The sequence below is a fragment of the Apaloderma vittatum genome, unplaced genomic scaffold (assembly GCF_000703405.1).
Source record: "Apaloderma vittatum isolate BGI_N311 unplaced genomic scaffold, ASM70340v1 scaffold18006, whole genome shotgun sequence".
Classification (NCBI taxonomy): domain Eukaryota; kingdom Metazoa; phylum Chordata; class Aves; order Trogoniformes; family Trogonidae; genus Apaloderma; species Apaloderma vittatum.
In genome coordinates, this window is record NW_009723550.1 from 10,589 (window position 1) to 25,750 (window position 15,162).

A 15,162-nucleotide genomic window follows, 5' to 3' on the forward strand; every position below is an offset into this window, starting at 1 on the left:
GTACAAATACCTGACAGGGAGGGTATAAAGAAGACAAACAGGCTCTCTTCAGTGGTACCCAGTGCCAGAGGCAGAACACAGGAGGGTCTGTCTGAACATCAGGAAATGCTTTTTTACTGTGAGGGTGACCGAGTGTTGGCAGAGGTTGCCCAGGGGCTTTGCGGAGACTCTCTCCTTGGAGATATTCAAAAGCCGTCTGGACACAGTCCTGGGCAGCCATCTCTAGGTGGCCCTGTTTGAGCTGGGGGGTTGGACCAGGTGACCTCCAGAGGTCCCTGCCAACCTTGTCAGCCATTCTGTGGAGCTCCTCCAGATTAGATTAGATTTAGATTTACAATAGGACCGCTTAAGCACTGACTTCACTATGAAATCATATCCCTCCCATTTGTTTTTGATGCCGTCACTGAAAACTTCATACATCATGTGCCTTATTTTCTCTGTTGCACCTGTCAGTGAAAGCATGTGCAAGGTTTTTTTGTTTGTTTGTGGTTTTTTTGTGGTTTTTTTTGTTTGTTTTTGTTGGGTTTTTTTGAGGGACCTAGTAGGCACAATGATGTGGTTACAGCGTTAGTTTTGCAGAACAGGATTTTTATTGTATCTTTCCTTTACAGGTGGTTGGAGGCAAGGTAAAGAAACCAGGAAAGCGAGGTCGTAAACCAGCCAAAATAGACTTGAAGGCAAAACTTGAAAGAAGTCGCCAGAGTGCAAGAGAGTGCAGAGCCAGGAAGAAGCTGAGGTACCAGTACCTGGAAGAGCTGGTTTCCAGCAGAGAGCGAGCCATCTGTGCTCTCAGAGAAGAGCTTGAAATGGTAGGAAACTATCATTTAACCTCACCCCCAGTATTATTTGGGACCTATCCTTGGGGACATTTGTTTTCAAAATCACTGTGACCGAGAGCAGGGTTTGGCTAACCGTAAGGTATCAAAACATCAGTAACAGATGCATTCAGCTGTTTGCTTACTTTGCGTGTTGAATACGACCCTCAAGTCCCAAGTTATCTGCTGGTTTTGAGCTGGAAGCAAGCAAAGAAAGTGTGTTGTCTTTGGAATGTTTGTTTTGGAAAACTTCTGACAAAGGTAGAAAGAGATAAAAAGTGGTAGAGGGTGAAAAAGGATACGTTAAAATATCAAGGAGGAACATAAATCCACAGCATGTCATTGCTTCCTGCAGATCTTGGTCTCTGCTGGGGAGCTTGGTTCTTGCAGTGTACTCTCTGTGTAGATTGTTGCACAGCTGTCCTGTGTTCCAGCACATATACAGTGGGTGTCTTGGCCAAATAAGCTGCTTTATCCAAAGAAGATGCTTCATCTGGAAATACAGACTCAGCTCCTCAGTGACACTGAGATGCCATTGAAATTTTGCCAAAGCTGAGGATATTGCCTTGACTTTGCATTACGTTTGTTTGAATGGGCAGGACTACTCACCATGAGTGAATAGGGTTGGGATTGGGTAGAAAGTTAGCCAACTGACCACAGGTTTTTCTGTGTGCTTCAGGGTTTGCCAATGAAGAATTTAACGTGAGTGAACTAGGAGTAAGGAAGGCACATGTGCTATAACCGTGCCTTGCATTATCAGAAAGGACCTCTTAATAGTCAGTCAGCCCCAGAGTCATGTGAAATATTTGTTTTTAATAAGCCATGAACTGGAACAGTATTCTGGCATGCCAGCAGCGAGAAAATGCACAAAGTGTTCCGTGTTGTTTAATAATTAAAGTATTGTGTCTCGTACTGCCGCTGAGTAGCAGTTTATTGACTGAAATGGGATTTGGTGAGGCCAGGTATGCAGCCGTGGACACGTGCTTAGCTCATTAGTGCTCTGCAGTCTTGTAAGAGGCTTCAGCCCAGTAAATTCAAACCTTAAAAGACTATACCGGAAGGTAAAGATTACAGCTCTGTTTTGTCTGCTAATGTGATCCTGGCAGTTTGCTAATGCCTAATGTGTTTGCATATTTCAGTACAAGCAGTGGTGCATGGCGATGGACCAAGGGAAAATCCCCTCTGAAATAAAAGCCCTGCTAACTGGAGAGGAGCAAGGCAAAGCACAGCAGAACTCAACCAAACTTGCCAAGGCTGGGAAGACAGAAGCAAACAGCAGCAACCCCTGTAAGTATCCAGCCTGTGATTAATTCCTATTTTGTTACATCTTCTGTGGTGTAGGAGGATGGCTGTGGTGTGGGAAGAAACATAAGGATATGTTTTAGGGCACAAATAGCTGATTGAAGGAAAGAGGTTAGTGGGTGGTACAAAGACTGTGTAGTGTTTACATGGACAACACAGAAATTACACTAGCTAGGAAGCTGGGCAGTTCTTTTAAAAGAAGACTTAATCTTTGTATTTCATCAAGGCCCATGGAGACCTGTGAAGATTCGAGACCTTAATCTTTTACAGCATTTTCTGTTTTCCTAGTGCAAGGTAAATGGTGCACATAAAACATAATTGAATTTTTAAAATTCCATCAAAAGAATATTATTCTAGCTGCAAGCACTTGGAAGTGAGAAGTGCTGGACTTGGGATTTCCTATGGAGTCTTCTTTTTGCCTCAGTGATGCTTGTCCAGGGAAATGAGTTTCTTGAGGGAATTGAAAGGTGAAAATACCATGTGATGCTGTCATATTTTTGCATTACATGAAAAGGAACAGAGTAGCATGGGCAATTCTATATCTCGCACCTAATTTTGTAATATTTCATGCTACAGGTTAAACTGCACTTTGCTGTAAGTTTTTAAAAAGTAGAAACTCTTAGATTTATATTTTTAAGAAACAACATGAAACCCACCTTTGTAGCTGTAAAAGTCTTCCCCTGTGGTGCGTCATTCACAGGAGGCCAGTGCAGAACCTTCCCTGCTGCAGCAGAGCTTCTGTGTTGGCTGGCAGAGGAACGCTGTTGTGAGAAGTGGATGCATCCCCACATGCAGGGGGAAGGATCCCAGTCTGCTGTCTTCTCTTTGCTCCTCCCCACAAGAAACTCTTGGATTACGGTGTTCCTAAGCCTGCGTGGAGTGGGGCTGTAGGTGTTGGTGTAAGCAGAGGCTTGTTCTTCCTTTCTCTACATCACCCTCCCAGAACAGAGCTATGGCAGCTTTTGGATGTTAGCAGTAAGAGGTGGGGGGTGCTTTTATGTCATAGCCCAGAATTAGACTGGTTTTGTAGTCACTAACTTTTGTGAGAGTCTGAGAGGTTCTGTAAAATAAAAACAAGAGGAGGGTCTTGTCACAGTTTTGCGAAAGCCAACTGAAGTGCTGGAGGTCGAGGAGAAGAAACTGGATCAAAAGATTTCAGTGGGAGGTTTATAGTCGTGTAATTTGTAACCTAAATAAAGAAGTTGCTCTCAGCATCCTTTTATAATGCAACATGACTTTTATGTTATTGAGACTGGTAAAGAGAAAGAATGTGTTCCCTGCTTTTGCCCATATTGTTTTCCACGGGGTGTATTTGCCACACCCCGTGTCCCCAGTGTGGTAGTCAAAGCGTGTCCCTCCACCTTGTTTGCAGCAGGGGAACAACTGCCCTCTCCTCCCATGCGTTGTGCCCAACTATCTTTCTGTATCTACCTGTGCTTTGGGCACTAGTGGCTTTCTAGACTGCAGCGTACAGCTAATTCTGCTGTGCTGCCCTGGTTTCCCAGCTGAAGATAATGCCAAGGACTGCTAGCAAGGAAAAAAAGTTGCATCAGTTTGGTTTTACGATAAGAGAGGTGATGGCAAAACTCTTGGGGTATGATTTACTCATCCCAGATATTGACAGACAGCCTGCCACCTTCCTTAGGCTGCCCTTTCTCCTGTTTTATGCTTTTTACATTTCTATGATGCAATGTGGAGAGTGGAGCTCTTGGGATTTTTTAGTGGGGATTTTGCTTGCTTACTCTGTTTTATTTATGACAGTATCTTTCTCTGTATTTTGTGACATGCATGGAACATTTTTGAATTGTTTCTTCTTTGTTTCGTAGAATAAATATTATAATGAATGACTGCTAGACTGAATGTTGCCTTCTTTTTTATTGAACTAATTGGGTCTGTTTAGCATTGTCTCAGTTCAGGATTAATCGAAAGCACTGAAATAATAAAGTGCCATATTTCAGTGTACAGCAGAGTTGTTTTCAGAATTCCTTTCTGAGCACTCATACATTAATGCTTAAGGCATGGGTCTAAGTTTATTCTGTAGACTCTCCACACATGTACTTAGTTAGCAATTGCTAGAAATGTTGCATAAACATGGAAAAACTATTATGAATGGTTCAGTAACAGTGAAGCAGAGATGAGGAGGATATAAGGCTTCCCCCTGCGGCTGTATGTTAATCTCTGAACTGCACTTTGTCCTGAAAGATAGCAACAAAGCCAACCCATAAGTTTTGGGGGTCTTGTTGATTTTGAATGCTTGCCTGACCTTTTTCTGGATTCTCTGGAGGCAAAGAGCCACTAGGCTAGATGTCCAGAACTATGCTCAGTGAGTCTTGCAGTTGGATTTTTGTAATGTGATCATGCCAGAAGTGTAATATATTATTTTTTGTTAGAATTGGACTTAACACAGTCTACTTTCAAATGTAAACTGTTTATTGTAATTAAATGTATATTTCAAATATTATGTGTATACTTAAATGTCTTTCTGAATCAGAGATGCAGAGAACGTGTGGAGGAGTTACAGTATGCGTGACCAGAACAGCTCCAGTCAGCACTAGGCAAAGTGACAAATGCAGCTCTGATCTCACCAAAAATAGCCCACTTCCTCTCTCCCCTCCACTCTATCTTGGTTTCTCTTTTTGTGATACCAGGCAAGAAACTTCTCAAGAGTTAACTTTCCTTTTGTGGAGGAAACAGAGGTGGAATTTCTCATCGTGATGAACAACAGTCCTGCTTCTCGGCATAGCCAGCCGCTGGCAATGAGAGAATTGCGTTTGGCAAGCCTGGGCCCAGCTCTGTGGCACCAATAGTGGCATCTGTCTTCTAACAGATATTTGGTGCTTCATGCTGATGGAGCGGGAGGCATGTTGCAGCCTACGTCATCTGAAAGAGTTTCCTTGTTTTCCTGCAAGCCAAAATACATCTGACACATAGAGGCTCTAACTGAAGTTTTCCAACTGCCTCTAGATGCTGTAGTTCCTTATAAGATGTAGGGTCCTCAGCAACAATCACTAATTGTGTGAAGTTCTGTGGCCTCCATTCCATAGCAAATCGTGCTATGCCATAAATGTTCTGATCTTAGATGGATCTTTGAGAGTCCTTTATTTTGGTGTTTGATATTTATCAGTTCCCCTTGAAAACTAAATGTTTGTGGTTCATGCTCATTTGATACTCTTATGCTTACAATCTTCGTCCACACTGAGGTGGCTTCTAGAAGTGAACCAGGACTGCTTACCAGGAGTCCCAAATAGTACCCTAAATAATGGAGAGTAGTTTAGTCTCACCCTGCCTCTGTGTAAGATGGGTACAGCCTTCCACCCTTTTCTCCTGCAGTGTGTGTGGCTGGTTCTCTCTCACAAATATTGAAGAGAGAGGCGCTCGCAAATGCTTCGTTTTCCCACTTGCCATGGAAGTCTAATGGTCAGCTAGAACCATTTGCCCAGTTCAAGACGGGTTTCCACAGTCTTCAAAAATACATAGTCTGTAGTGTTTACAACAGTGCTAGAACTCTGTCGCAGTGAGGTGTAACAAAACTGAACTCAGCTGATGCTGATGGAGTAAGCACAGCATAGTTACACTAATCCTTCTGGAGAGTGTAACCCAAGGATTTACCAGATAGTGGAAAGTTTATAAGAAAAACATGCAATAAGTCTTGTCGTTTTATACACTGTATATATGCTTTGTGCCTACAATCCTGAAAACCAAAGTAGATACATTTAATTGACTGGTCACTTAACTGCAAACATTCTGTAATTATATATAAAAAAATTTTTAAAATCACAGTCTGCTTTCATAAGCTAATAATAATAAGTGTTTGTCAAAGAATCTATATTCTGTTAAGTGCTTTTCAAAAGACTATTACAACTTCTATTGGAGGTGTTTGTTTTTTCGATGTATTAGATATATTTCAAAAAGCTTTTTTCTTTCTTGGCAGTTGAAACCTGCCAACCTGCTTTGTAAGAGTGCACGCAACTGATTTGTTTTCTCTTCTTTTTTTCCCTTTAACATATTAGGGTGAAGATTAACCTACATCAATAATGAATCTAGTTCCTCCTGTCATCCCATGAAGAGATGGAGGAGATTTGGCATCTTAGTTCCATATGCCATGTTCCAAGAAATTATAATCTCTGTAATTAGCTATAAAACTACTGCTAACATAAGGACCAAAGTTTGAGACTAGTCTAAAAATGCAGAGAAGTCAGAGGAAAAGCTGAAATAAAAACCCTAGTCCTTCTCGTTATGCTTAAATTACAGCCTGAGTGACAAGAGGATTGGCTGATGTAGAAATCCCCGCTGTAGGTAAGCAGTGTCCTGCTTAGTGCCACAGAGCGTTAATTTCTCTGTAAATTATGTCAATAACTGTGTTACTTGTATGACTCTGTTCTGAATTTGTATGCAAAAACATACGCTTCTAATCTGCAGTCAAATTGGAGGTATCCCCTACTGAACAGTGCATCAGTGGCCTGAAATGCAACTGATGCTGTATTTATGGAATGTGTAGATCTGTATTTGTAGATACGGCAGTAGAATGTGTAGTGTCAATTACAGCCATTGCCTTAAGCAATTTCTGTAAAGGCTATTGCTTAATATTTATACCATGGTTTGTATTTTCTTTATCTTACTTTAAATTGTAATTAGAAAATGCTGTCATTGTTCAGCTAATGATTTTCAGCAACACTTCATTAAAAAAACTTTAAAAATCCTCAAAGATGACTTTCAGGTGGTTTTTTTCCCTCCATAAAAAGCACTTGGGAGGTTTTGCTTCCATAATTAGTGCAAGATTAGCTCTGCTTTTTTGCATCTCTCCCTGTAACTCACAACTGGCTTAATCAGTACTTTGGACACTAACTACTGCTTCAAGCAATTATTCTATAAATTCTCTATGTATTAGGGTGACTAATGGTGACATTCTTAACTATGCTGCAGCTGATGGGTATTCTGGTGATGAAATAAGTTTGACTGAAAGACTAGAAGTGGATTATAAAATGTGTGTGTTTGTGAGATGGTGTTGAGTGTGAACAGAAACAGCTTGCCCTGAAGGGTGACTTTTTCCATACTTTCTTTGTCACAGCAACTTTCAAAACACATTTTGTTCAAGCTATACAGTGCTGGCGACAGCAATGCTGCATATTCCTGTGGTAGAGCATACCAGCAGTGTCCTCCAACCTCACCATCTCCTTATGTGGCGTGCTCTGAATGCCTGCTGATGTAAGAACAATTCTTTCCTACTCGCTATCAAACATAGATCCTGCCGTGTTGCTAGGTCAGTGTTTTTTGTTTTGAATTTCTGGACTTTTTCTTTCCTCTCCCCTAAGCAGTGCTTTGAAATATCCCACTTTGCGGTATGCGTTCCTTTTTCCCTACAGGAAGAAAGAGTCTTCTGTGAATCTCCTTTCTTCCCGAAGAGGTCTGGCAGTTATTTTAGAGAGCTGTCAAGGGTTCTTTTTCCAGAGGGCTATATAAAACCAGGAGTTATTCAGTGGTTTCTCTCTGCCTCTGTGCACACACAGTACCACACCCACCACCTCACGCTGAAACCCCCCTTCTGCATTTTAAGCTCTTGGTAACATCAGGGCAAATACCCCTTTGCATTGCAAGCTCTCAATAATCTCATCACCCTTTGTAGCTCAGGACCCACTTCTTCTTTCTGTCTGTAGCCTAGCGGAAGCAGTGCTGGTACCAGCTCATCCCAGAGCATTTTCTTTTTTCCCCTTCTTCAAGCTGTGTGATCAGGAGGAAAGCAACACTGTCAGCAGACAGAGGCAACGGACAGCAATGACAACAGTGCCCAAATGTAGATATTGGGTGTGTGTTGAAGCAGTTCTGTTACTCACAGAGTTGTAGGTGGTCTTGCACTTGAAACACTGAGATTTAGATTATTCTATTACTTGTACTTCTGTAATATTCCAGGTTGTCCAGCATTTTTCCCAGTGACAGTGTTTTAAAATGAAAGGATAAGTTCAGCCTGGGTTTATGTACCTGAAACACTCCATAGAGCTAGCAGGGATTCATCTGTGAAAGAGAAAATTTTGGCCCAGTGGCCTTTATCTCATGAACATCAGGCAGAAAAGCTTTCTTCAAAGTAGATAGAATGACAGCATTAGTTTTCCATTTAAACCTCAGATCCTGTGTGGGATCTCAGATAGAGAAAGGGAAAGGAGGTATCACCTAGATTTCTGATGAGCTAATTACTCTTGTGACAAGTATTTGTGTAAACCTTCACAAGGTGATAGCTGTCCTAGAAGTGGAGGGATCTATAGGTGACAAAAGAGAGCGTTACCATTCTTACTCCAGCAAGCAGCATTTCTCATTACTTTATTCTTGGGGTTTCTTGCCTTCCGAAATAAAATGGCAATTAGCTTTTTAATTACTAGTATACCAATGAAACCAAAGTGGATTGCTGCGGGTGTTTGAGAAACAGCCAATTAACTACTTCAGCTTTCTGGATTTACGTAATCTTGTGTCTTTTTGCAGTAGCTGCTTAATGTTGTCATCATTTCAATCTAGTCCCACTAAAGGAGTGGCATTGTTAATGGAGCTGATATTGTCTACACATGCTAGCAGATAAAAAAGGCTGACTGACAGCTGGAGAATGATGATAAAGGTTGTCTGCTTTAATCTCTTGGCTGTGAGCTGCTCTCTTGTGGAATGAGCACAGTTGCAGTTATATGGATGTATTAATAAAAAAACGTAGGCAGAATGATGAATGGCCTTTTGTGATCGCTTGCATTCATGCTGCATTTTTTTCTGAATCACGCTCTTTGCATGAAGTAAGTCCTATAAAAAAAACGAACGTGCCTGTTACTAACACAGCTTTGCCTTAGTCTGTCAGAAATACTATTGCCATCTGTAGCTGTAAGTATCACTGGTTAACATGGATTAAAATGATTGTTACTGTAATATAGTCTTTTTCACTGTCTTAATTACTATAAAACTGCCATAAAGTAGCAATTTCAAGTTAATTAGAAAGGATGGGGAGGGATTGTCAAAGATGCTTCTAAACGTAGTTTCTTCTACAAATGCCACTTTTCTATCATGCTTCATTTGAATCTGTGTGTGGTGATGGTAGAAGTAGAGTAGGGGGTCTATACTGATGCACTCCAGCTTCTTTCCTCTTATGGGAGCTGACCACTAGCTTTCCAAGAAGCATTGGGAGCTTTTATGATCACACCTTTATTATAGCAAGCAGCAGGGAAAACTGCAGGCTCCAAGAAACAACCAAGTCTATGCTTTGTTCTGTGGGTAGGTGACATTTATAAGCCTGGACCTGTGCAAACTCTTCTTCACAGAATCATTGGAGTTGGAAGGGATCTCTAGAGATCATCTAGTCCAGCAACCTCTGCCAAAGCAGCGTTGCCTAGAGTAAATCACACAGGAACATGTCCAGGTGGGAGAGAAGGAGACTCCACAACCTCCCTAGGCAGCTTGTTCCAGTGCTCTGCCACCCTCACAGTGAAGAAGTTCTTTCTCATTTAAATGAAGCTTCCTGTGTTCCAGCTTGTGCCCATTGCCCCTTGTGCTGTCACTGGGCACCACTGAAAAGAGTCTGGCTCTATCCTCCCTGTACCCACCCTTTAGGTATTACTAGACTTTGATAAGGTCTCCTCTCAGTCTTCTCCAGGCTAAACAGTCCCAGCTCTCTCAACCTTTCCTTGTAAGAGAGATGCTCCACTCCTCCTGTCATCTGTGTTGCCCTCCCCTGGACTCTCTCCAGCAGTTCTCCATCTCTCTTGAACCGGGGACCCCAGAACTGGACACAGTATTCCAGATGTGGCCTCACCAGGGCAGAGGTGAGGGGGAGGATGACCTCCTTCAACCTACAGTCCACAGTCACGTTGGCCACACTTCTGGTCTTGAAAGAAAAATGGAACTTCAGTTACTTTTCTTTAAGCAATTAATCTAAGGTTTCAAGATCTTCTACTTGTGCACTAGCTTTTCTTTACCATTCAAAGTTCCCTTGTAGAGACTTGTCACTTTAGCTCCCTCCTTTGAAGGTTAAAATATTGTTACCTATGTCGGAGCACTTCTGATATTGCAGGGGCCTCTCAAGGACTGTTTTCACAAACTCGTGTTCCTTTGGCTTTGATTAGACTGAACCTATTTAGAGTCAGTTTTTGTTTCTCATCTGAAAGTCAGAAACTTCTTAAACTGCTCTAACCTGATCACTTGTGACCATATACGTAAAATGAAACACAAGCTCATAGCTAGCATCACTAGTATCCTTTTATTTTGCTCTGATGTTTGGATGAAGATTTCATATATAGCACTTGGTTTTTTTGCTTTTATCCTAGCTTTAATAGTCCTAATCTATTATGCTTCTGCTCTTCTCCTATACTGAAATTACAGAAACGTTTGCATTCCCTCATGGGAAGGGATTTTGACTGAGTGTCGCTATAAAGCAAGTTGTTCTACTGCTAAAGTCCATACAGTCTGATCACTTTTGAGTTTATCATCTTTGCCTTCCTCTTCTTTCTTCTTCACTTGGTAATGGCAGCTGTGCCCCATTTGACTCCCTGAGCCCTGCTGACAGGTAGGAGACAGCCAGGCTGTGGCTGACCTTCAGGGGCACTTGCAAATTCACTGGTGAGCCAGTCCACATGCTGGTTGGCTGGTGTGCTGCTCTCAGGTACCAAAAGGGTGATGGAGGTCTCTTTTGCTTGCCCTTGCAAGTGAATGGGTCAGTCTGATCAGCCCTGGATTTGTCAGGTTGTCTAAATTGCATTAGCTGTATGACTTCCCTTTCAAGTTGAGTAGGAATTGGCAAAGGAACTCCTAAGTTGCTGATGCAGAGTGACTGCATATGCCCTGGTTCCCCAGAAAACCAGGCTGGTGGTAAACAAGTCCCAAAATGACCTTTTGCATACCCCAAAGGCTGGGGACTGATGTGTTGGAGAGCAATGTAGGGGAAAGGGACCTGGGGGTTCTGGTGGACAGCAGGATGCCCATGAGCCAGCAATTTGCCCTCGTGGCCAAGAAGGTCAATGGCATCCTGGGGTGTGTTAGAAGGGCTGTGGCTGGTAGATTCGGAGAGGTCCTCCTCCCCCTCTACTCTGCCCTGGTGAGGACACATCTGGAACTCTGTGTCTAGTTCTGGGCCCCTCAGCTCAAGAGAGACAGGGAACTGCTGGAGAGAGTCCAGCGCAGAGCCACAGAGATGATGAAGGGAGTGGAACATCTCCCTTAGGAGAAAAGGTTGAAGGAGCTGGGTCTCTGGTTTGGAGAAGAGGAGACCAAAGGGTGACCTCATGAATGTTTATAAATATGTAAAGGGTGAGAGTCAGGAGGGCAGAGCCAGGCTCTTCTCCAGTGACAGGACAAGGGGCAATGGGTTCAAGCTGGAACACAGAAGGTTCCACAAAAACATCAGGAAAAACTTCTTCACTGTGAGGGTGACAGAGCACTGGAACAGGCTGCCCAGGAAGGTTGTGGAGCCTCCTTATGTGGAGACTTTCAAAACCCACCTGGATGTGTTCCTGTGTGACCTACTGTAGGTGATCCTGCTCTGGCAGGGGGATTGGACTAGATGATCTTTCGAGATCCCTTCCAACCCCTAACATTCTGTGATTCTGTGAAAAGTCTGAGAGATTCTTGGTTCCAGTTCTACATCATGGATCGATTTTGACCAGAGTCCATCCAAGAGAGGACTTCTGTGTAACTGGAATGGTTGAAGAGTCAGGAGATTGCTCTATAAAGCCAAAATCAACACCTATTTATACTGGGATTTTGAAATTTATAGCTGTGTTATGTTGGTGGATGAAAAAGCTTTTCCTTCAAGGACTTTTATACCTGTAATGGATGACGTGATAAATTTTCAACAAATGAAAGATGGATGATTTTCTCAACTGACACTTTTGAGATGTTCTGTAAAATACCTAAACTGAGAAAGTGATTTCTGAAAGTAGTGTTAATTAAAGCTGAATATGTGAACGGTAAAACTCTAGTCAGGTGAGCTTGAAACTCTAATTTTCAATTTTGATGTCTTTGGCTTGGAAGAGAAGTCTTGCCACTCACTTCATACACAAACTCTACCCCTATAGTATTTGGAAAACTTTCTCATGTGCTACCAGTTTTAAAGGCTAGATTTTTACTGGCTGAAGATAATGTATAAATTAAATGAGAATATAAATTACATGAGGATTGCAGCCTCTTTACATAGACTCTTCTGCTGCAAGTGCACAGCAGAAGGTTTGGCACCATAAAAGTGCCTCCTAAGAGATGTTTGTGAATAGGATGTCCTAACCTAAATCATGTTCTATTTTTTTTTTTTAAGCCAGAGGGTTGTTATTCTAAAGTTAAAAGCCATAGAGAAAGAAAGTGCTTTGTTAAGGGAAATTTAGAAAAAAGTCATCCTGAGAACTAAAGTGAGAATGCTGCTGATCTTGGAATCACAGGGAAAAATACTGGTGCTCTCTAGAGGGTAAGGAACGCTCTTATTTCTAGATTAGTGTGGCAAGCGAGCAGTTGGGCTCTGCAAGTTTTTCTTTGTACAGATCATTGTTTCTCTCTGCACCAAGCAGGAATTCAGCTGGGAAGAGGCACCACCTCCTGGGAAGCTTTTAGCATGCTAATGATGAGGTTGCACTGCATTTGCTTCCACACAATCATGCAGTGCGAGCTGAAGCTGTGCAAGGTCGGTGGTATTGTATGACCTGTGTGTGCTCTGCTTATGGTATGAAAGCCAGCACCGTAGCGTAGGTACATCCTTTACACTTGCAGCTGCACTAAGTGTGGAGAGTTTTGGTAGACCGCTGAAAGTCATTTTCAATCAAAGACATTCCTCCTGTGTCCTTTCTCTAGCAAAACTTACACAATGACATCAAATGTCTGAAATGTAATACTCAAATATATTTAAGTGTTTGCTATTATGAATAGATTTTTTTAAAGGAGGAAAGAGATAATTATTTCCCTTGAAGACAAACCTCCAAATGTTTTGTTGTCTAGGTAGGGATTTCTCATGGCAATTAACATGATCAAGTGGGAAGTGGTCTGGGAAGACACAACTTGGTAGCTTGGCCATCGAAAACATTGTTTGGCTGCCAGAAGCTGGCAAGTAATAGTTTTGGGATATGTGGGTGGCAGCCCGTGCGTGGAGGTGATGAGCAGTGGTGTGGAGTGGTAGTGTGTCATGGCTTTGGGGTGAGCCAGCCACTAGATGAATGACGGATGTTCTTTACTAGCCCCTCTCCCTTTCCCAAGGGGAAAGGGAATAAGGCAGAGACATTTAGGGACTGGAAAAGAAAACTAAAACAGCTAAAATGAAACAGTAATAGCACTAATAAGAAAATAATGAAAATAATGGAAATAATGAAATATATATGAACATATACAAGACCAATATCCAAACTCTCCAGGCTAATGACCACTGATTCTGCAGGGCCAGCACCTAAGCTGGACTCAGTAACAGAGAGGAGCTGGATTCATGAGCTGGCTTTGAGAACTCAGATCAGGATCGAGGGCAGAAGAGCAGACAGAGTCCTCCTCAGGTGCTGACCACAGAAGAGGGCTTAACCCTGGTGGTCCCTCAGCTTTTTATACTGAACATAACATATGTGGAATGGAATACTTTGTTGGTCAGTTTTGGGACACCTGTCCTGTCTGCTCCTTCCTGCAAGTGTGACTTCTTTACTTACTTAGGACCCTTATGTTTAACAGCACTCCAACATGAGGCATTAGCCGTGACCTTGGTCTCTGTAGGAGCAAGTGCAAGCAAGAGCGTTTCTGCATAACTGTCCCAGGCAGTAACTATAAACATCAGCCGTTACCACTTGCAGACACTGTCTGCAGAAACACACTGTTCAGAAAGTCCAGTTACTTAGAAGAGACTGAGCTGAAAAGTAAACTCACTGAACAGAATTGGTTCTGGTTTAGCTTAAACTAGTACACAGTGTAAAGGCAGCGTGTCTGTCACCACACCCAAGACAAGCTCTCAGGCAGTACTTGCAGAGATGCTGTGGTTGGTTCAAGCCCAGTTTGTGGAGAGCAACCTTGAGGTGCATCAACCTCCATTAAAATATTTTTAAATAGTTCATTTTATGTCTATTCAGCTCGATTTAGACCTGTACTGAAATGGTGACTGCCTTTTGCAGTTATGCATGGTTTAGGTCTAAAACCCAATGCTTTCTGCCATAGGCTGGTGCTGGCAATGCAAGTCCTGGTGTAAGGGCCAAAGGCCACATCCCCAAAATCCCTCATAAGGAAAAAAATACACAATTTCAAGACTTCATTCTGAGAAAGACGCCCTGGATTGATACGAAAGTCCAAGTCAATAACGGCCCAAGAGCTGTTTCAAAGTCTGCGGAAAGCCTGGCAGCAGATCAGCTCTCAGCAGTGCTATGAGTTAATAAAAAAAATCAGGGCTACTCCTCCTGCATATATAGCTAACTGGTAAATAACCTGAAATCTTGCCCAACTCTGGGTATCACTTAATTGCTTTCCTTCCTGTATTTAGATTGATACAGAGAGGAACTCTGCAGAGTATGTATGGCAGTGGAGATGGTAGATCTCCAGGACAGAAGAAAAGTGCTGTAATACCTTTGGAAATGAGATGGATAATTACACCCGTCCGTATGTGGCCTCTGTGGTCTGATTCTACATGGCCTCAAAAAAATGGAAGCCCTTGATGAGTCCCTCCTCCCCAAACCATGGAAACAAGTGTCTTGCTCTTACTTGTACAAGCAATGAAAAAGCTAGTGTCTGGCCAGGTGTGAGACAAAGACAAATTGAATTATTTGGTGATGTAATCTTTAATTTTTTTAGATTTTTTTCCCCTATTCCCCTGCAATCGTAGGACCAAATCAAAAGCTGCTCTAAAATGGTTGAGATGCTGAACACAAAAGAATTACTTCTCTCTGTGCCACTTCTGTGGCATAGTTTCATGACCAGTTTCATGAGAAAACTGAAAGAAAAATTTGTGTGTGTTAGCAATAGTGTAGAAGAAATCTGGGGTTTAGTTCAGACTGTTCACCAGAAGGTGACATTTATATAACAATCTTCCAGTAGGTATGTTATATTTTACTAGAAGCCAGTTCAAATAAACCTCATGTAATTT

At 42.2% G+C, this 15,162-nt stretch overlaps 1 protein-coding gene across 1 annotated transcript; it reads left to right on the top strand.

Annotated features, from left to right (window-relative positions):
- Positions 1 to 611: 611 nt before the first annotated feature.
- Positions 612 to 3,054, top strand: CREBL2 (cAMP responsive element binding protein-like 2; the record flags this gene model as incomplete). Its single annotated transcript, XM_009872168.1, has 3 exons — positions 612 to 809; positions 1,955 to 2,102; positions 2,818 to 3,054. Coding segments are annotated over 3 exons (348 nt in total), but the record flags the coding sequence as incomplete, so codon positions are not given.
- Between the last annotated feature and the right edge of the window lie 12,108 nt (positions 3,055 to 15,162).